We start from the raw sequence: 22,423 nt of genomic DNA, 5'->3' as shown, positions 1-22,423 counted from the left end.
TCTTGAAAATACTTGTTAGCTTTAAAATATCTAGGCCTAGTTTATTGGGTTTTTTTTCTAAATATATTCAACTCGGTGTTATCCTGACTTAGATGCTATTCATCTATAAATTCTGAAAGTTATTATTATTTTTTTATGCTAGAATTAGCAATTATTGAAAAAATATATAATGCCCATTTACAATTACATTTTGCACAAAAGAAAACAAAGTTAGCATTTCTAAATATTCGAATACTGTTCAAGTTTGTAAATACTTCTGGATAATAATGTACTGTATATATTTTCTGGCTCAAAGCCTGGTAGTGGTATGTGAAAAAAGTATTTGAATGTCAAGGTGGGCCTTATCTTGGAAAAGGTCAGGAGCCACTGTTCTTCTCCAAAGCATTGAGTGACATAAGACATTTTACATTAAAACAGTTATGATATGAAGTACAGGGGAAAAACTGCTGTTTTAAAATGATTTGGGGTATTGACTTTTGTGTGTTTTAATTTAAACCAAGACAAAATGACCCTAAATGTACAGGTCAGTTGAAATTCTGAACTAGTAAACAGTGAGTGGATTTGTATTCTGACTGCTTTACATAGAGTTGGTGAGAGAGTGCCATCTACTGGTCACATATCAACATTTCATCAATTTATCTGAAATCATTATAAAGCATTTTTCTTTTTTTAATTTCATTTAACGTTTGTTTGTGTCTTTGCATTCAAGTTTACCATAATTTATCATGTTTTTTTTTCGCATGCTTTATCATACTTTTGTACTTTACCATGATTTCATATTATTTACCATAGATACCACAGTAAACTTTAATAAGTCTTTTCAGATGATAACATTTGAGAAAGTATATTTATGTGTTATGTATTTGTGAATTGAATACACTTGAGCATTTTTAACACTTCTGGATATATTCCTGTTATGTTTCTCTTTTAGCATAACACAAATAAAAAGGAAGTGCAGTGCACAGTTGGAACAAGATACAGGATGGTTAGTAAATCATCCTTTAAAAATAAACATAACGGTGCATATGACTCTTCCTGGACTTAGTTATAACCTACAAACTGTTTTTTTCTTCTTATTTGACAATGGGTAAACATTATGTTAATGATGTAATACAGGTGTCAATTAAAGAAAAACACTATATAAATCTTTAGTGTATATAAGACTGACAATGTGTTTGACCTTTTATAGTGTACACAGAAGCGGACATGGACACCAAAAGATGATTGCCAGTTTTAAATAATTTATATAGGTTAAGCATTGATTTAATCTGGTTCAAAAACAAAACGCAAATATGGTATATAAAGTGTAGATCAACAGCTAGCAAGCTACAACGTTAAAGTCTCGTAATTGACTAATGCAATTTCGCAGTTCACATTGTAAAAGAATTGCACCCACTCGGGTTCTTTGCCCCTTTAAAAATAGACCCAGGACACAGGAAATTGAGGTTTAAGCGCTGATGCGCTATTTTTAATAAACAAACACCTAGTCTTGAGACTTACTTTTTTTCCCTTTTTAATGACTGCTCGGAAGCAGAGCACCCCTTCTGCCTCCTTCTACTCAGCAGCCCTGTGCAGACTGACTGCACCTCTTAAATACCGTGCACCTGGTCCTAATTTACAATCACTACCAGGTGCAGGGGATAATTAACAATAAAACAATTAAATTAAACAATTAACCATAATTGCAGCTTTTCAGCCTGTGTTCTTCTGGGAAGTGTAGTCCTTTTCCTTCCCCCAGGACTACACTATCTCACAACATATAAAGTAAAATCCCTTCTATACAAACTACCCACTGTTCAACAGTGTCCCACAACATTTTCCTCTGGTGGGCATAAACTCTCCTTTATTCAAGCAAAATGGGTTCTAGTGTAACTTTTATTTCTGAGAAAATGTATTTTTTTGTGTAAATTCTAAGTGGGAGAGCTGATTAGATATTTTTGAATGATTAAATATCTATTTTCGTCTTTCTTACAGATGAAAAGCCATATATGGGCAGCAACTGTGATTATGCAACTACCAGTTCTTCCTTGTTGATGTCACACATGAAAGACCATCACACGGGAGACCAGGATGTTGCCTGTAAATCCAGAGGTGCCAACCATAGAAATGATATGTCCTTGGCTGAATCACAAACACATAATGGTGACTCCTTACCAAGGAACAATGTCAAGGGGAACAAAGTAAAGAGTGGAGAATACCGAAGTTATCTGGAACTACAAACCGCTATAATGCAACAGAACTTAAAACTTACAGACTCTCTTAAATGCCTTCAAAAAACAATATCTCCCAGTATGGAACAGGCCGTATCCAGCAGCATTGTCAACCTAAGTACATCAGCAGAAGCACAGACAAAAGGTATGTTGTCAGACAGCGAGAAAGAAACGGTATTACAAGAACATAATGCACAGGACAAATTGCCAATTGACACCATCCCCTTAGATCTAACATCTAAGTCAAACAAAAGTGACTTTGTGCTGAAGGATTTACCTACCTCACCTATAGAGAATGCTTTGATTAGGCACCAGTGCCCGTACTGTTCTCACACAACCCATTACCCAGAGGTTCTGTGGATGCATGAAATAATTGCACACAAGGTTAGCTGCAACACAGCTGCGCCCAAGTGGGTTCAGAGAAATGGATTTAAAGGACCGAAAGAAGATTTAGGTTTCTCAAGCCGAAGGAGCAGCACAGGGCCTCCCTTAGCATTAGATGGCAAAGACTGCCAGCCTCTTCCAGTTACCAGAAATGTCCGCACCCAGGCACCACCACAGAGCAGCTTGCAAGCACTGAAGTCAAACACCACCACTTACAGCTCCAGCTTGCCCAGTACTTCCCAGGCAAGGGACACAGCAGCTAGAGCAGCTCCCACAGGCTCAGGCCTACATAACACAACACAACCCAAACTTAACTATCACAAGGGACAACATGGAGTACCAACAGAGCAGTCGCATGGGAGGCCCAAATTAGAAATGTATCCTAAAGTAACACCAGCTGGAGCCATTGAAAAAAACTTTATGGCTTCACAGCGGCCACTTGCGACATTTGGAGACAGACAGGAGAAGTACTTATTTCCTCGGGAAGGTTTAGGGCTTGCACTTTCTGCCAAGCACGGCCTCTCTGAGCACAAGGTCAAAGCGAACTCCTCGCAACCCCCTTCCTATCACTCGCCAGTGAAAAGCAGGCAGGAAGCTCCCCCAGCGCATTCTCAGAGGGAATCTATCAATGATCCTCGCTCAGTAGGAAGGAACAGCATGGGAGTGAGGGTGAACAGCTTCTCACACAACTCTGGTTCCACAGGGTGGCCCCCTTCCCTACAAGTACACTTCAAACAGGAGCCTCTGCCCGAGGGACCCAAGACACACTTCGATATCTTAAGCTTCTTAAAGACCTGCAACACACAGGACTTAACCACCCTGTACCACCGCTGGGGCTCCAACAACCCCATGTTAGATCAGACAGGTAAGAAGACAAACAAGTCTTTTTTCATACCTTTTAAAAAATGCTGTATACGTGATGCAAGGAATAGATGACTGCCTGGAGGTGTAGGTAGGGTAATGAATTGAGATTGATATCTTTATAGATTGGTAATATGTGTATGCCTGATAGACAACCAGGAGGAGATGGGAAAGGATAAATAAATCCAGTTCCCTTTCAATTCAAAGACGACTACCAACCAATTGTAAGGTATGCTTCTGTGTCACTAACCTGAGTGTGTTTTTGAAAGAGGTCCTCTGAGTTGACTGCAGTTCCCTTGAATTTGTGCTGAGAGCTGGCTTGCCACTCTCGTGGAATCAGCGGCTCTATTTGAGTGTCATTGTTCTTTCTTTCTTCTTCACAGCCTGCTTCGCCTTGCGTCGCAGGCCGTCTTTTCTACGGCTGTTTGTCATTTGAGAGTGACTGCCTGTGCAGTATTGGTGTGTGCGTGTGTGGTCTTTAACCTACACCCTCAGGGAAAACAACGTTCCTCCGCTGGGGCACGGTTTGAGCGACTCTGCTGGCTGTCGTTCAGTTTTTGCTGCGCTGTAAAAAAAAAAAAAAAAAAAAAAGAAATAGCCAGTCAGTCAGCCGTGTGTTCCTCCACCAGGGCTGTGTTCTAGCCTGCCCTGCTGTCGAGTAGACCTCGCCCCGGTGCGTCAGGCCTTCAAAAAAAACAAAAAAGTGTGTTCTCCCTCCTCCTTTTTTCTCTTTACTAATTGAGCTCTCACCCACCGCGGATTCTGCCTGAGTGTCTCCCCTGGTACATGCTGAGCGCTGACCAGGTGGTTGACTACATGCGGTTAGGGTAGGCACCGTTGCTTAGCTGCCCCCCAGTGCTTTGGTACCTCGGTGCACGCTCAGCCCTTGGTACTTCGGTTTATCCGGTGCGCACAGTACTCGGTGTGCACGGTGCTTCGGCACCCATTGCACCTCAGTACTCGGTGCACTTGGTGCACATGGTGCCTCGGTGCGCAAAGCACCTCAGTGCTCGTTGCACATGGTGCGCATAGCGCCTTGTGTGCATGGTACTCGGTGCACATGGTGCTTAGGCGCTCCCGTGCCTTGAACTCTGTGCAAGACGACGTGCAGTGACCAGAGTTTATACCCCAGCTAGCATGTCCAGGTTTCATGCTTGCACATCCTGCAGGGCGAACATGCCCCAGAAGGATGGGCATACATTGTGCGCGCGGTGCTTGGGTGTCCAGCACGCCACTTCAGCCCTACAGGACGAGACGTTTTGCGAAATCTGTGTAGCTTTTCAGCCCTAGGTGCTTTGCAAAATGCTTGACTGTGGCAGAGCCCAGCTCCAAGGTTGCCTCGGAAGCTAGTGCGCCCCCGTTTGAGCTCCATGTCGGCGTTGATGGGACACGCTGCAAACTTCTTGCAGGTCCCTTGGTCGACCAGTGGTGGAGCCACAGCGGTCCATGTTCAGGACTCAGGCTGCGGCTCCCCGCCCTCAGCCCTTTCCAGCATTCTGGGATTTCATGGAGAAGATACGCTTCTCCTAGGATCGTCCGGCCTCAGCGCAGAGTGTGCTGAAGCAAGTGACCCTCCTTGCTTCCTTGGAAGGTGCAGAGAAGCTGGGCCTGGCAGGCTTTCCCCCAGTGGACTCCACCATTGCAGCCTTGGTCAAGGCTCTAGCAGTGGGGGGCTTACCCGAGGACCCTGCGTGCCTGAACCTGCAATGCAGGGTCATGGAGACGCACCTGAAGCGGGCGTACGCAGCGGATGCACAGGTGACCCGCCTAGTGAATACGGTGAGTATCCTGAACGCCCTGAGCTGGTGGCTTCCGAGTTACACCTCCTTTCAGGCACCCTGCTCCAGATCTCTGGCATCTCGGCAAGTGGCCGCGCTACTCCCTCCCCGTGTTCCGATGCGAGGCAAGACGAGCCACTGAAAATCTCCCCAGGCACGCACGATAACCTGGACGGTCCCGGTCCCCACGGCTCTGCTGGGTGACCTGAGGCAACCGGACCCTCCCGCAAGGAAAAGAGAACACAGGGCGTGGTGCACCCACGCAGCAGTGCTCCAGAAGGCAGTTCCAGTGCCGTCGCCATAGGCAGCTGCCTGAGCGTGTTCCGCCCCAACCTCAGCAGCCCCAGATGGGGCCCTGAAGGCTTGCAGCCTCAGACCCACCCGTTCATACAACATCAGCTGCAATACTTGCACAATTGCACCTAGGACTCCTGTGTGCTTGCCACCGTACACACCGGTTACGCACTGCAGTTCCACTCGGGACCTCCTTTCTTTCGAGTGATCACGGTTACATCCGTAAACGACCCTCTCCAGGTTCTGGCCCTCAGGCAAGAAGTAGAGAAACTACTTCTCAAACAAGCCATCCATCTCGTAGAATGCACCTCTCAAGGAGAGGGGTTCAACTCGAGATACTTTCTGGTGCCAAAAAAGGCCGGCAGCCTTCGCCCCATCCTAGACCTGAGACACCTCAACGGGTTCTTGAGGGAGTGGAGGTTCCAGATGGTCACACATCGCCACATCCTCCAATCTGTCCTGCCAACAGTTGACTTGAAGGACGTATATTTTCACGTTCCTATCCATCCAGCGCACAGGAAATATATTTCAGGGGAGCATATTCCCCTGAAAGAGTTTTCCGTGTTGCCATTTGGCCTCTCTTTAGCTCCCCCAACATTTTTGAAGTGCGTGGATGCAATCCTAGCTCTCTTGCGGCTGCAAGGGATCAGGGTGCTGAACTACCTGGATGATTGGCTGATATGCTCCCAGTCGCAGGAAGGAGCAATGGCTCACACGGCGACAGTGACAAACCATCTAGCGAGAGTAGGTCTCTCTCTCAACGAGGCCAACAGTCAATTAATACCGGTGCAGAATACGGTCTTCTTGTGTCTCTGGCTGGATTCCCTCACCATGTCGGACGACAGAGTAGAGGTTATTCAAAACTGTCTGGCACTGTTTCAACAGGGGTCCATAGTATAACTGGTGTTGTGTCAAAAACTATTGGGTCTGATGGCCGCAGTTCCATCAGCCATCCAACTGGGGTTACTGCATATGCTCCCCATCCAAGCATGGCTCCATGCCTTTTGGCTACACCCCAAGTGCAACAGACACTGTCGGCTGATGGTGTCTCGCTCATGCTGGGAAGCCCTACGCTGGTGGAGACAAATCTCCCACCTGCGCAAAGCTGTAGTGATGGGAGTGATACACAGCCGTCAAGTGGTGATGACAGACACATCCAACCTGGGTTGGGGGGCAGTTTGGGCAGGCAGAGGAGTCAGCGGGTTCTGGACAGGCCTCTGGACATCCCTGCACATAAATATCCTGGAGCTCCGAGTAGTGCACCTTGCTCTCCAGCATTTCCTTCCGGTGCTCCAGAACAGACATGTCCTCGTTCACACCGACAACATGTCAGTAGTGGCATACGTGAACCACCAGGGTGGGCTTCGGTCCCTGGGGTTACACCGCATAGCCTTTCCGCTGTTGATCTGGGTACAGAAGCATTTACTATCCCTCCAGGCTGTTCACCTCCCCGGAGTGGTGAACTGGGCGGTGGACCTCCTCTCGAGGGAGGGTCCTCACCCATCAGAATGGTGACTCTACCCTCAGGAAGATCTGGTTTTCAAACCTTTGCCAGCTGGTGCAGGGCCAGCCCTGGGAGATCCCGCTGTGCTTGAATCTTCTCAGTCAGGCGCAAAGCACCCAGAACCAGGCAGACTTCAACTGTGGTCTGGCCCCTGAACAGGACCGTCTGTCCATCTTAGGGCTCTCAGATCACAATATGCTTACAAGTGGAGGTATTTTCAGAAGTGGTGTATGGCCAGAGGTCATGACCCCATCTACTGTCCCATAGCAATTATTTTACAGTTTCTGCAACATCTGCTAGAGGAGGGCAGGTCCCCCTCTACGCTGAAAGTGTACCTGGCAGCTATATCTGCATGCCACGTCCCTATAGACTCAGTATCCCTGGGCACCCATATTCTGGCGACCCATTTTCTAAAAGGTGCCTGGCGACTGCTTCCTGATAGAATGGACGTCCTCCCCAAGTGGTATTGGAGGCTCTCACTAAGGCCCCGTTTGAGCCTATACATTCCATAGAGCTGAAATATCTCTATGAAGGGAGCCTTTTCATTGGCCATCATCTCTGCTAAGCGGGTCATTGAGCTACAGGCTCTGCCTGTGCACAGTTCCTGTATGCATGTTTGGGATAATGGAAACAGGCTATTGTTGTGCACAAACCCTGCATTCACACCTAAGGTGATTACAGCTTTCCACTTGAACCAATCAGTGGAACTAGAGGCCTTCCATCTCCCTCCTTTTGTTTCGGAGGAAGATAGGAAACTGAATTCCCTCTGCCCAGTGAGGGCATTGAGAGGTTATGCTCAGTGATTACCTACGAATGTACGCATGGGTAGAAAAGCCATTAGTAAGGCCAGAAATTAGATAATTAACAAAAAAACAGTCAGGGTGATATTGAAGAGTATCTGCTAGAGCCTGGATGTTGATGGGGTAGAGGCGGTTAGTAATGATGAATGTCATTTAGATCAGGGTTCGGCAACCACAACTTAACCACAAAACGGCTTGTATTTTGAAGGTACGTGGATTCCCACCGAAAGCAGCCATAACACACAAATGCAGGTTTAATCTATTCCCATTTAACGTTACATGTGGTTATTAAATTGTACATTTTGCTACCAGCAAGGGAAAAAAGAAAAACATTTCTCTTAACAAATTAAAACAAACAATTTATTTAATTTGGCCAAATTCACCTCTTTCATTCCGCTGGCTCAGCACTTCGCATACAGTTACTGTATAAGCATTGATTACGTACTTCCATGTGACGTTGACTGCGTGCCTTGGAACTGTTGCCTAGCAACCATTGACAGACTGCGTGCGGTGTGAGAAAATCACTCCAGCAACAACACAGAAGCTGGCTACACAAGTGCCGAGGCGGCAGATCTAATTAATTAATGTTTTTTTTTTAAATGTAATACATTGATAAGGAAACTCATAGGGGCCGCCACTTGCTGACCCCTGATTTAGATGAAAGAGGGCAGATGGATCGTGAATGAGCATCACCACAGAAACTGCACATATGTAAAAAAAACGGCATCCTTTGGAAATGCAGAGTGAGGAATTGAAATTATTGCACAGCTGTCTGCCAACAGAATATTTGATGGGTCTTCCATGAGAATCTTTGCTTGTTGAAAAAGCAGGCGGAGCTGAAGAATGAATAGGAGAACGCAAACGCGTGATTTCTAAAAAAAGGAGTGTTGTCGAGAGCAGGAGGAGAATAATTTGAGGCTGATGAGGAGACTGCAGAGAAGGCTGCTTTTGGACACAGGGAGGTAGAATGAGTGGTGGAAGCACAAACTCCACAAGCGTTAGCACGGAGACCGCTGAAGAATCTGTTAAAAATGGTACCGCCATATCTGAGACTGAGAGATATGAGTCCAGTTCTTGTTGTCAGTGACCATAAACAAGCACAAATTCTCCAAGAGTACATTTTTCACACAGCCGAGGATCCCGAGATTTTAGAGCAACAGACAGATCTCCACAGTCAACTACCCTGTGATCCAGAAATTCTGAGGTTGCAATAAGAATAGACCAAATGAATGTCTTTACCTTCAATAATATTGTGAGAGATAGAGTGACAATGAACAACTGAAGCAGAAGAAGTTTCTGAACTAGAGGCGGTTGCTAGAGTGAAGATTGGCAACTCGAGAGCAGGTGTGGACGTGGCTGAAGCAGCGGGAGAGACAAGCGCTGCTGATGTTGCCACTGATGAGGAAGTAATGGCTACCGGTTCCAAGCAAGTGCTCCTGCTATCTTGCGCATCCAGGCGATCAGATACTGTAGAAATTCAGGTGGAAAGAGGATGAATGAGATGCTTGACATCATTAAAAATCTTATAATGCAAATCGGAGGATCAGAAGAAATTGAAAACTGAGGGGTTGTAGGCCCTGGATCAGAGGCGACCTGAAGCTTGCACAGCAGAAGGGGCGGAGCGTGAACTGACAAGTGTGGATCTCTGCTTCTGAGGGAGAAAAACAGAACTGCAATCTGAAACAAATAAAGCAGCCCGATCGCTACCTGCTTCAATGGGCAAGCCTTTTTTGAAAAGAGCTTTCACGAGTTTGTCAATGGGCCAAACGTTGTAAAAAAGTTGTGCTGGAGAATCATCCTGAGGTTTGATGCATTTAGAGCTGCGAAGAAGAATAGCAGCGGGCACAGCTGGATAAGCGGAGGTTGAAGCAACAGGACTGGCGGAGGCTTGATGGAAGTCTTCGGCAGCATTGTCAGATGGAGGAGAAGCAGGACGGGTGGATTTCTTTGAGAGTTTTTTCAGCAGATTATTTGTTGAAGGAAGACAGCCAGAAGGAGAGAAAAAATCAGATGAGTCAGATTAAAATGAAAGCTGCCTCGGATAAGTAATCATTTTAAACAGGCTGTTTTAAATTATAATACCTTGTTTGGTTCAGTGTTTTATTTAACCACTCTATTATTTGAACCAATGTAATGAACTATTAAATAAAATAGAAGAAATTATAACATTCATTTACGTTTATTCTCTTAACATAACCTGTTATTTACAGGTCATTTTCACTGCTCTTAATACAAGGTATGCCTCCATTATGCCAGATAGAGTTCAGCCCAGAAAAAAATCGGTTTAAATAGTGCACCTATCAGTGGTTAAAGCCTGGTTTCCAAACAAACTAATATTCACTTTAAGGTGCACACTACGATTATTGCCCTTTAGTAAATACGGTGTGAATGAAGCTCATCTCATTATTTAGAGTGGGGTGCCTCATTTAAATACATTATCATGCATTACCGTACACATCACATATTCATTCGGATTACCATCGTGTGGCACAATAAAATCAGTGTGTGCCATAATATAACCACTATTTCGTGCGACATTGAATACAATTGCAATAGTAAATACGGAAACCATGAACGAGCACGGTAATTGCAATTATGGTGCACCATAATGTTTAGTGCCCTTTCGTAAATGAGGTCCATTATTATGATACTGCTGTTTTTAGCATTTGCACACTTAAAATTACTCAAGTAATTTAAGGTGTACAATGATAACTCTTAAAAGTTTCAAAATATGGAACATTCCAACACTTTGATCATTGTAAATGCCCTTACTTGTAACATTAAGTAATTACATCAAATTATTCATCGCATAACAGTTAAATATGTAACCTCATGATGGTTGAGAAGTGGATCCATAAAGTATAACCTTTTCTTTATTTATTTAGTTGCTAAGACATTTTTTGTGGAGTAAAATAAATTAGAACACTATAAGGAATGTTGCTTCCTGTTGGTGGAAGTTATAATATTTTTAACACCTACTGGCAGATATCATTAACAGTATTAATTAAAAAAAAAAAAAAAAAACTTAATTACAACTTCACTTTGTAGAATTGGAATTGCGCTTCGTGGACAGTATTTGTTGCCCTCATTTCTAAAATGTGTGGTCTGCAGCATTTTTGGTCATTTTGGACTTTATTTCAGGGTTATGTAGGACAACTTAATCTGTTTTTAAATAAACTGATATTAAACCTTAATTATTTAAGCTGTACATTTTGGAATACAAGTATTGGTTAGATGGGTAAATCTGCCATCAAATACTGTCACCATGCATTTTACCATGAGGGGAATTAAAGTACTGAATGGTTTTGTTCCTTATCTTATACTGTCAACTGTGTAAACAAATCCCCATTTGAAATTACTTCAAATATCTTTTTGCCTTAAACCAGATAATGTGTCAGAAGCAGACATGATGGTTACTGTAGTTTCACATGTAGCCTTACAACACAAATATGTAAAGTAAAAAATTAAATTAAAAAAATCTAATTAAGCCACCAGCTGTTTTGAAAAATGGCGATTTATAAAAGCTATATTTTCAGTATGTTCTCATTTTTTTTTCTTTTCTTTTTCAGTTTTTCTTGTTGATGTTTTACTAAGGTCAAAAACTAAGTTTGTATCACTGCTATGTTGAAAAAAAAAAGTAATGTAATGTAGACAGATGAAATCTCTGTCACATGTCAGGAAAGATATCATCACATCCCTCTGTAGCCCTTTGAGTCAGATATAATAAAGTGACCTTTTGGAAATGAGGATGTTTTAGTAGTTTTCCATGAATGCTAATGGATCAGAAAACATGTTTACCAAGGCCAGCAGAAGGGCGCCTTGGTGTACGTCCGGTGACACTTTCATTCATAGATGTCTTTAGTCCGTGCCTTCAAGGTCTGAGGTCAAAGCAGCACCAGCAGGCAGGTAGAAGGCAGGTTTGATCAGCCCATGATGGCTCTACTCACTCTGCATTTCTCTCCAAGGTATCCCTGCCCAGGGGGGACAGTCGCGCTCTGGTTCCGCTCACTTCCCATTATCTGTGCGGCTTGTCTCTGCCACGTTGGTGTCACTTTGATTTGCCTGATGTACCACTTGACAAAGCTGGGTGATGGCTGGGAAGTGGATCCAGCTGCTCTGAAATGCGCACACCTGACATGCCAGTCCAAGAGCGGGCACATCACGGGGCAAATCTTTTAATTCACTCTAATTTATGCATTCTCGCAGTCCTGTGTGTGTCTGGCCTGTCAGCGAGTGCAGTGATGAAGGCTGACAGTTGTCATCCAGGGCCTGAAGGTAGCCTCACATAATGACACATTCGACATACTAATGATATTTTTTTTCCCTGGCATAATGTTGTCGTCTTTAACTTTTTTTTCATGAACCACAGGGATGCTGAGGTCACAAGTACGACAAGGAGACTATGTCTGCACAGAATGCGGGAAAAGCTTCAGTCAGCCCAGCCACCTCCGGACCCACATGAGATCCCACACAGGTAAGGATTTTTAACCATTGGAAACACGAAATTAAAGACAAAGTATCCTGCTTTTTTAAAAACAAAATCATAGAGACAAAAAAGATATACTTTCAATTTTAAACCTTTAAAAATGTCCACTATTGCGTTGATAACCAACATTTAGAAACAGCTTATTTATTTATTTATTTATTTATTTATTTATTTATTTATTTATTTATTTATTTATTTATTATGTTTATTATGTTTATTTTTACCTTTTATTTTTTCATCTTTACAAATAACCTCCTGTACCTTTGTGGTGGATTATCCAAGCCACTAATAAGCACAGTTGTGAAAGTGATGCTTCAGTGAAATCAACAAATCCTATTATTGTTGTCTAATTGTCCTTTTGAAAATCATTACAAGGACATCTATCGTGTATATTCTGCACCTGTGTTCTGTGATATAACCTCTGTCCTTGGAATGCAGTTTTATAACAAACATCATATTTGCTAGTGATACTGACCTGTGAAAATTGTATACATTATTAATCAGATGTCAGTAAGGGAGATGTAATTGTGCATATTAATGAAGTGCATTGCCACCAGCACTATGAAAATAAAATGTCAATTTCAACATATGTCACCCTTTGCACAGTCTCTTTGAACTTGAGCCAATCTTTATATTACCATCACAAAAATAATATAGTAAGCGGGACATACTGTTTACTGAAGGATGTAAACCTGTGATGGATTTAATCCTAGCATGTATATCGTATCCACCACTGTAGTTCAATCCTTGCACCCATCTAACTACTAATAATACTAGTATGATACGAGGCAGTGAGATAAGTAAGTTCTGTATTGAAAATGTGAATGATGCATGCATAAGCCAGTTTGATGCAAAGTGACGGAGGCCAAATGGTAAGTAATGCAAGAAGTGGGCCCCCTTTACACATACAGTTATAATTCATGTTGTTAGTGATTCACTTTCTTCAGCATAAATGTCCAAATTAAAAAGGGCAGGGGCCTCAGGCTTCCATTAGCATACTCTCTAACTGTAAGTGTCATATTAAGTTGGAATTTTCAGTCCACTTTTTCTGGTGATGGTAATCTGTAATGGTCTCAAATAATGTTCGCTAACTGAAGTCTTAGATTTTAACGAGCCCCCTTGTTCCCACAGTGGTATTTGAGTCTAATGGACTCCGAGGTACTGAAGCGCACACCACCTCTGCAGATGCCCCAAAACAAGTATGTTTTATCATTAACTGGGTCTTTGTTTTCATGTGCTTGTTGTGAAAGAGGTTTTTTAACACATATACCCATCTATTTTTTAAAAAAAGAAACACCATTTTCAGTTTACTTAAATGTTGTCACAAAACTGATCTAAATGCCTGTACATAATTAAGTCATTTAGTTATTCTTAAATCTGGTAATACTGCACACACCTAGTCTACCTGGTTGATTGATTTGGAATCTGTCCAGTAGTCAACCACAGTCATCTTGAAACAAAAAAAACATTGTAGGTAGAATAAGCTCCCATAGCATGTCTGGTAAATGTGAACGAGGTAAATCTGAACATATTTTCAATTGACAGTAAAAAAAAAACAATTGCAATGAAGTTTCGCTAGGTATAACATTTAAATATGTACACAACATGTAGTTATTAAAGCTGGTAAACAGATAGATATATATTGTACATATTTTCTATTTTTTGACAATTGGAAAATAAAAGTAATTACCAAATGGTTATGGTTTTGTGATGAGTATTGCTGTTATTCTGTTTTAAATGTATGTGAAACACCTCTTTCAGCCTCCAGTTTCTCTGTGCTCTGTGTGGTGGTGTACTTTGCAAAGTTCACTCTACCTTGCTGTTTCACCTTTCCTTTATGAATATTTACAGCTATTTGAAAAAATCAGCTACCTCTTCCAGTATAGTCATAACATTTAGAGAAAAAGAGCACAGGCAAGTTATCAGCCCAGTATAGTATGCATCTTCAAGGTATGAGCCAGTACTTCTTACTAACATGCAGTATACTTTGATATGGTTACAAGAATAAGTTTAGTAACAGCAAAGGTCAAAAACAGATCTAGCACTTGCTGCTTTACAGAGATGATAACAGTGATATTTTAGGCTTTGTTGAATGATTATACCTATATATTAGGCACAAAAAAACCTTACACCCAGGATAATAAACTATGTATCCAAAGGTGTCTTTGTATATGCTTATTGTTAGCACAACTGCATTATAGTCTGTTTCAGATTACCATGATTTATTGTTGTTATCTTAGTTTTTCCAAGTGATATTTAAAAAACAAACAAACAAACAAACAAACAAAACAAAACATCTATTACATTTGCATTACTCAAAAATATTAATTGGGTACAATTCAATGTCAATCTCATTTGTTTCACCCAGGTCTATGGGGTTTATTTATGTAATCAAATAAGAAATTGTGTAGGTCAGTGTAATTAAAAGCAATATGTACTGCATATAATATTCATGTTGAAATTAACTAGCACTAAAATAGAAGTAATAAATGTATGAAATGCATGTCTCCTCTAGGAGTGTTGTATGTGCCTTTTGGGCGTTATATAACTTTACAAAAATAAATGTGTTTTAAATTGATTCAATACAGGAAACTCAACGTTGAGTATAAGCTTGGTCTCATATTTTATGATCAAAATGAAATTCATGGGAATGTTTAACTTTTATCATCTGAAGACAAAGGTCTCTGATTTCAGCAGTTTCAATGCTTCACTTTCCCCTATGAAAGTATTGTTGCAGTAAATTCTTTGGAAATCTGAGATTGTTAAGCCATATATGGAAACTTTCTTAGATTACTAACAATCATGTTAAAAAGCATATGGAAAGGAGAAATGCTACAGTCAAAAACTGCTTGTGTCCAAGTTATGCAATGCTTAAAACAATAACTACAAATGTAACTTTAACCAAACAAAGGTAATGTATTTCCACTGTATTTAGTCTGTCAAATATAATACGTGGAATGATCATACATTAAAAACCGAGTTCAGATTAGATTCCTCAGAGAAAACAAGTTCAGTTCAGATTCCTTAGAGCAGGGGTCTCCAACTCTGGTCCTGGAGAGCTACTGTGGCTGCTGGTTTTCATTTCAACCAATCTCTCAGTTAATTAACTGAACCAATTATTGGCTTAATTAAGATTAACAGGTGCTCCAGATCTTTAGCCACTGATGATGTAAAGACACCTATAAAACCTGCTGGATAGGGGCTCTCCAGGACCAGGGTTGGAGACCCCTGCCTTAGAGCAAGCACATTCTTGCTCTAAGGAATCTGCAGTGGACATTAATGACCACTGGGTTAGGACACCCAACTATGAATCCTGTTTTAAATACCATTATACACAGCTGTAACAATTACTATATTCACACAATTATTGTTTTGAGATTCAGCTTTTATTAAGGAGCTCCTTGAAATCCCTTGTTTAGAAGATACAGGGTATTAATGCTTGTGACAGGGTAGCCATCTGCTGTGTGGGTGCGTAATAACTAATCTTCTCTGTTCAATAATAAATGTTACTGAAGCGGTTGATCACAGTGGATAAATGGTTAGGGCGGATATGTGACGGGCGGATACGTGACGGATTACTGTTCTAATATTGGGATTGGATTTTGTATTTACCGATTTTAGAAAATACAGGAATTGGCAGAAGCAATAATAAAATAATGGTTGGTCTGCTTCAGTATACCAAAAACTTGATTTCTAAATACTTAAGGGCATATCAACAGCCATGACTGTAGCATCCTCCTTGTTTTTATTATGTGTGTGATGAAGTATGTTGCAATAAAACCTGTATTAGCATCACCTGAACTAAGCATTCACCTGCTCTTACCAGCCAGTAAACCCACAGAAGTTTTGCTTCTTTCAGTACAAGTGAATGAAAGCAGGGTCTCCCGAGTGGCGCATTCAGTAAAGGCACTCCACCTGGAGTGCAGGATGTGCCCTATAGCCTGGAGCTCGCAGGTTCGAATAGGGGGCAGCGCACAATTGGCCGATTAATTGAACACAAATATAGTTTAAATTATTTTAAGGTAGACCTTTGAAATAACAAATACACTTCTGTCTCCTTGTTTTATTATTTCTGCTGCAGGGGAGAGACCATTCCAGTGCAGATATTGCCCTTACAGCGCATCTCAGAAGGGGAACCTAAAAACCCATGTACAGTGTGTGCATCGCATACCTTTTGACAACACTCAGTACCCAGACAAGAGATTTAGACAACCCGGAATTGTTGATCTTAACCAACATTTGGACAAACAGATGGAAGAAGTCCTAAAAGATCATGAACTGTCAGAAACAACTATCCTGGACTAAGGATTTTATTTTAAACAAAACGAAGGGGAAAAACGCAATATGTCTACACTGGCATCCATCACCTGAACTTAATGAAGATATTGAAAAATACTTATTGATATAACCCATTTTCCTTTTATTAGATTGAAGATTTGATATGAGATTTCGTTTGATAAAGGGTGTACATCATATACAGTATATGTGTGTGTGTGTGTGTATATGCAGTATAAATATAATGACACTGTGAAATAGTGCACAGTATTTTGTGATTTTCTGTTGTGTTTTGCTAGATGCAAAGCAACCACGTTTCAGCTTTTATTTATAGGTTATAAATTCCATACAGAAGTGCATGTTACAAATTATACTACTTGTACTAAAAAGGCAACTATTTACAGACTGCTGTGGATTGCAAGTTTACATGAACAACTGTGAAGCCACTGCTTACTTTGAATCAACCATTGGCTTGAGGAACCCTTTCAACTCCTGCAGTGTTTGAGCAGCACACTTCTTAGCACACTTTTAACCCTTAAAAGCTGCCTCAAAAATGAACTTTTAAAACACCGAATCAAAATACAAGATGGTGGATCTAGTGTTTTGGAATGTCTGTAGAACACTAACAGAAGGACATTTCTGTTCTATCCTCAGGACTTGCATATTACATGGCTAGATTCCAAAGCCTCCATTCACAAAGACTGCATGGTGGTAACACTTTAACAAATAAAGGACCACTATTGAAATGTTCTATAATATGAAGGGGGTGTTCAGCACGACAGGAACCACATCAACATCGCTATAAAGGAGGAGCAGGATCAAAAGCCTAGCAATGGGCAGATGCAAATTAAATGTTCAGGATGCCCTTAACTGACTGCTCACATCATTAAAGTGTATTGATTTTGTGACTAAAGGTCAACCATTTTTTCCCTCTTTCCTTGACATTCACTGGGTTCTTTAATAAAACAAATCATATACCTCCACTGCAATAAAAGCTTTATGAGTGTATGGCCCATTGGGACATGAAGCCATTCTATATATGCAATTATAAAGTTAGTTTTAGTGCATTTATTTTCTTCTGTTACGTGACACTATACTGAGTGTAACCGACTAATATATCTTTTCAGTTTCAAAATTTTGCACATACGATGATGAGTTTATTTCTTAGTGAACGTTATCGCTGCCTTGAGAGAGAGAGAGTGTGCGAAACTGAAGATTTTTGTAAGTGTTGCTAGAAGTTTATTTTTTTCTTACGCTGTAACATTTTGTAAAGACAGAAGCAAAACTAGAAATTCCTAGCATGCAAATGTATATTTGTTCAGTAGCTTTTACATGTACAGTAATAATGTAAAACTTTCTGTACTGAGGAGAGTAACAAAAAAAAAAACATTCTGGTAATTGGCTTGTAAAACAAAGATTTATATGACATAAGTACTTTAATGTGATTTTGCTATTGTACTAATGCTGATTAAAAAATCATTTAGGTTTCCTCTAGTTTCTCTACTTGATTTACTTGAAATTGTTTTACTAGATGATAACAGTTATGGAGATGGTAATGTGATTTGACCTGTTACTTTTTAATGAAACCCTTTATTGCATCTGTTATAAAAATGAAATCATTGGTCACCCAGTTGCATTAGGATATATTTTTTGTTTTTTTGGGGCGGACAGGTCTGCATTTTCTTAATGAAAAATGCCTAACCACATTCCAGATTGGATTTTTATTGCTACACATTTTAAATTGTAATGTAGGGGTGTGACAGTCTGGCTCGCAGTGGTGTGGTGGATGACGTCACGGACCAGGAAGTAACTGACTCCAAACAGTGGATGGGCGGGTGAAACTGAGTGCAAAAGCACTCAGCGTATTTAATAACAAACAAACAAAATATTTAAACAAAATACAAACAAAAGGGCACGAGGGCCAAACGAATAAATAAACAAACAAGTAAGTGCCGTGCTGGATTATCCAGCACGTATTAGCAATTGTTTTTTAAATATTATTCCTTCTCTCCGCTCCCCGTACTCTCTACTCCAACACCCCAACATCAAGTGCAGAGAGCTGCAGGTTTATATACTCTGGCCGAGGGATTAACTAGTTGGTAATTATCTTATTATCCCCCGGCCAGAGTCTGCACGCGTTTGGTAAGGATGCATGACTGTCAGCTATTTAAGTAATCAGTAGCTGATCAGCCATGCATCCTCACTGGGTTTTTAAATAATAATAAAAGACGCGGCGCTTTTACCCGCGCCGCAAACAAAAATACAAATAATAATAAATAGGGGCGGGACACTCCGCCACACATGCCCCCCCTTGTGCGCAGCACACATGGCCCCAACGGCCACCTCCCCCCTCAGTCTTAAAGTCCCGGAAGAGGGGGAAGCAAGTTACTTCTGGGGGGTGGCCATGGTGGAATCTCTGGCACCCCCCCATTCTTCGTGGCCGGCAGCTCCCTCTTCCGGGGCTCCCGCCACACTCTATCCTGCCGCGAAAGTGCGGCTGGGGGAGCTGGTCTCCTGACCTCTCCCCCCTTCTTCATTTCTGGCAGCTCCCTTTCATGGAGCTCCGGCCATCGTGTAGCGACCCCAGGCGAAGCAGGATCCCTGGCGACCCCAGGTGAAGCCGGACCCTCGACGACCCCAGGCGAAGCAGGATCCCTGGCGACCCCAGGCAAAGCCGGACCCTCGACGACCCCAGGCGAAGCAGGATCCCTGGCGACCCCAGGCGACGGCAGCAGCAGCGGACCCTCGGAAGGCGACGGCAGCAGCAGCGGACCCTCGGAAGGCGACGGCAGCAGCAGCGGACCCTCGGAAGGCGACGGCAGCAGCAGCGGACCCTCGGAAGGCGACGGCAGCAGCAGCGGACCCCCGGAAGGCGACGGCAGCAGCAGCGGACCCTCGGAAGGCGAACTCGGGAGGGGAGCCCCTGGCCATGGAGGCGGCAGCGGGAGCTCCACTTCTCCCTCGTACCCTGTGTCCTGTGGAGAACAAAAGGAAGCCCCAGGCGATGCAGAACAGCCATCCCCAGGCAATGGCGATGGTGGGAGGGGAAAGCAGTCCTCCCACAGCGGCTGAGACGGAACCAGCAGGTATTTACCCTCTGCTGGTGGAGCTGGGAGTGGCAAGCAGTCCTCCCACGGCGGCTGAGGCGGAACCAGCAGGTATTCACCCTCTGCTGGTGGAGGTGGGAGGGGCAAGCAGTCCTCCCACGACGGTTGAGGCAGAACCAGCAGGCATTCACCCTCTGCTGGTGGAGGTGGGAGGGGCAAGCAGTCCTCCCACGACGGTGGAGGCGGAACCAGCAGGCATTCACCCTCTGCTGGTGGAGGTGGGAGGGGCAAGCAGTCCTCCCACGACGGTGGATGTGGAACCAGCAGGCATTCTCCCTCTGCTGGTGGAGACGGTAGCGATGGCTCCTCTCCCTCTGGCGCTGGAGACGGCAGCGATGGCTCCTCTCCCTCTGGCGCTGGAGACGGCAGCGATGGCTCCTCTCCCTCTGGCGCTGGAGACGGCAGCGATGGCTCCTCTCCCTCTGGCGCTGGAGACGGCAGCGATGGCTCCTCTCCCTCTGGCGCTGGAGACGGCAGCGATGGCTCCTCTCCCTCTGGCGCTGGAGACGGCAGCGATGGCTCCTCTCCCTCTGGCGCTGGAGACGGCAGCGATGGCTCCTCTCCCTCTGCTGGTGGAGACGGTAGCGATGGCTCCTCTCCCTTTTGTGCTGGAGATGGCAGCAGCAGGGTCTCTCCCATATCCGCAGCCAGGTAGTTGAACACCATGGCTGCGATGTCTGGGAGGGAAGCTGGGTGGTGTTGCTGTTCCCAGGCCTCCCAGCGCTCCCCATCTCTTGCCCACAGGAGGTTGATCACTGCAGGGAGGGCTTCCTCATAATCCCTCCCCGGCTCCACCAGCCAGTCCCAGACTCCCTCAGAGGAGAGTGCATTCGTCCTCTTTGGAGGATGCAGGTCCTCCCTCACTGGACGCTCTGGCTCCTCTTTCTCCTGCCATGGAGGGGGTTGGTCGGGTGCTATGTGACCCACCTCCCCAACAGCGAAGCACCACTCCTCACCTTTCAAGCAGGTGGGGCAGACGTCCAGCATGGTTGAGCTACAGTGGGACCTGCGACCGGCCCCACGCTGCTGTAGCTGCTGCTTCCTCCGTCCGCTTCTTCCCATATTTTTTTTTTTTTTTTTTTTTTTTTTCCCCAAAAAACACACAAAAACACTTTGAAAAAAAAACGAACAAAAAAACGAGCTTTTCTTTCCTGGTCCGGCTATTGGAGGCGTTTGTTTTGTCCCACGCAGGACACCATATGTGACAGTCTGGCTCGCAGTGGTGTGGTGGATGACGTCACGGACCAGGAAGTAACTGACTCCAAACAGTGGATGGGCGGGTGAAACTGAGTGCAAAAGCACTCAGCGTATTTAATAACAAACAAACAAAATATTTAAACAAAATACAAACAAAAGGGCACGAGGGCCAAACGAATAAATAAACAAACAAGTAAGTGCCGTGCTGGATTATCCAGCACGTATTAGCAATTGTTTTTTAAATATTATTCCTTCTCTCCGCTCCCCGTACTCTCTACTCCAACACCCCAACATCAAGTGCAGAGAGCTGCAGGTTTATATACTCTGGCCGAGGGATTAACTAGTTGGTAATTATCTTATTATCCCCCGGCCAGAGTCTGCACGCGTTTGGTAAGGATGCATGACTGTCAGCTATTTAAGTAATCAGTAGCTGATCAGCCATGCATCCTCACGGGGTTTTTAAATAATAATAAAAGACGCGGCGCTTTTACCCGCGCCGCAAACAAAAATACAAATAATAATAAATAGGGGCGGGACACTCCGCCACAAGGGGTTATGATTAAACTTGTATTCCATTATTTTGTATTTTAATTATTATTTTTAGTCAGTCAGTTAAAACATTTCAAATGCTGGTAGATCAGTCAAAAAAGAAAAAAGAAAAAAAACAAAAAACAAAGTGGTATATATCAAGTGGTCTAGGTGTGCTATGGATTCATCTTTTATTTTAGTCTACTGGGAGAACCAACTGTTCACCACTGTCCTTCTTACATTGCTGCTTCACAAAAAAAAAAGTTATATGTGATAGCTGTAGAAATCCAGAATTTACTTTAAACTTTTCAGAGACCATAACACAAGAAATGGCTCTTCAAGACTATTTCTGCTTAGTACAGTACATCCAATAGCCATGTACAGGGTTCACGCAAAGCTGATCATTTTTAGTACCAGTCCAGAATATTGCTAATTCCGAAGCAATCAGGCAGTCCATGTAGCAATCAATAAAAGATGACTCTATAGTGCTGGTCATAAAGTTTCCGGGAATCAAGCCACTTGTGAATGCCATTGGTGTGTAATTTAATACAGAACATCACAAAACTGCAATTTCTTTGTCTACTTGATTGATGAAACAATAGTGGGAACAAAATAAAAAGATAAAAGTCTAATAACAGAATGGGGGCCACTCCCTCCTTTTTTTGGACTTTTGAGTTCCTAGTGTTTCTTTATCAGCAGTATTGTATTTATTTTGTGTTATTTTGTTAGTTAAGTTCAATAAGAAATAGTATTTAATATGTTTTTTTTGTTATAGTATTTATTTTCAGTCTGTATTGATCAACTTTTAAAATAAACTTTTATTATTTAGCAACCATCCTCCGACTCTTACCAATGAGAAATTCTCTACCTCTGCAGATCTGATGTTTCTCACGTAACAGTTTTGTACGTTTGTTCAAATTATAATTGTCAGTCCTACATTAAAGAGGTTAATAATCCACTGGTATTTTACTGAGCACAATTGATATGATTTAATTATTT

General features: G+C 42.9%; 1 protein-coding gene across 6 annotated transcripts in view; it reads left to right on the top strand.

The window, feature by feature from the left end:
• Nucleotides 1–18,081, top strand: part of LOC117394713 (zinc finger protein 516) — a 70,678-nt gene extending 52,597 nt beyond the window's left edge. For 5 of the 6 annotated variants that reach the window (XM_033993201.3, XM_059012748.1, XM_033993197.3 and 2 more), the window contains 4 exons: nt 1,975–3,459; nt 12,201–12,305; nt 13,449–13,516; nt 16,399–18,081. In XM_033993201.3, the coding sequence (XP_033849092.1) occupies nt 1,975–3,459; nt 12,201–12,305; nt 13,449–13,516; nt 16,399–16,458 (1,718 nt within the window). In that variant the 3' untranslated portion in view covers nt 16,459–18,081. The remainder of the gene's footprint in view (nt 1–1,974; nt 3,460–12,200; nt 12,306–13,448; nt 13,517–16,398) is intronic. The other variant, XM_059012749.1, reaches the window with a different exon arrangement.
• The last annotated feature ends 4,342 nt before the right edge of the window (nt 18,082–22,423 follow it).

Source organism: Acipenser ruthenus, chromosome 3 (genome assembly GCF_902713425.1).
Source record: "Acipenser ruthenus chromosome 3, fAciRut3.2 maternal haplotype, whole genome shotgun sequence".
NCBI classification, from domain to species: domain Eukaryota; kingdom Metazoa; phylum Chordata; class Actinopteri; order Acipenseriformes; family Acipenseridae; genus Acipenser; species Acipenser ruthenus.
This window is presented reverse-complemented; position numbering and strand designations above follow the sequence as displayed.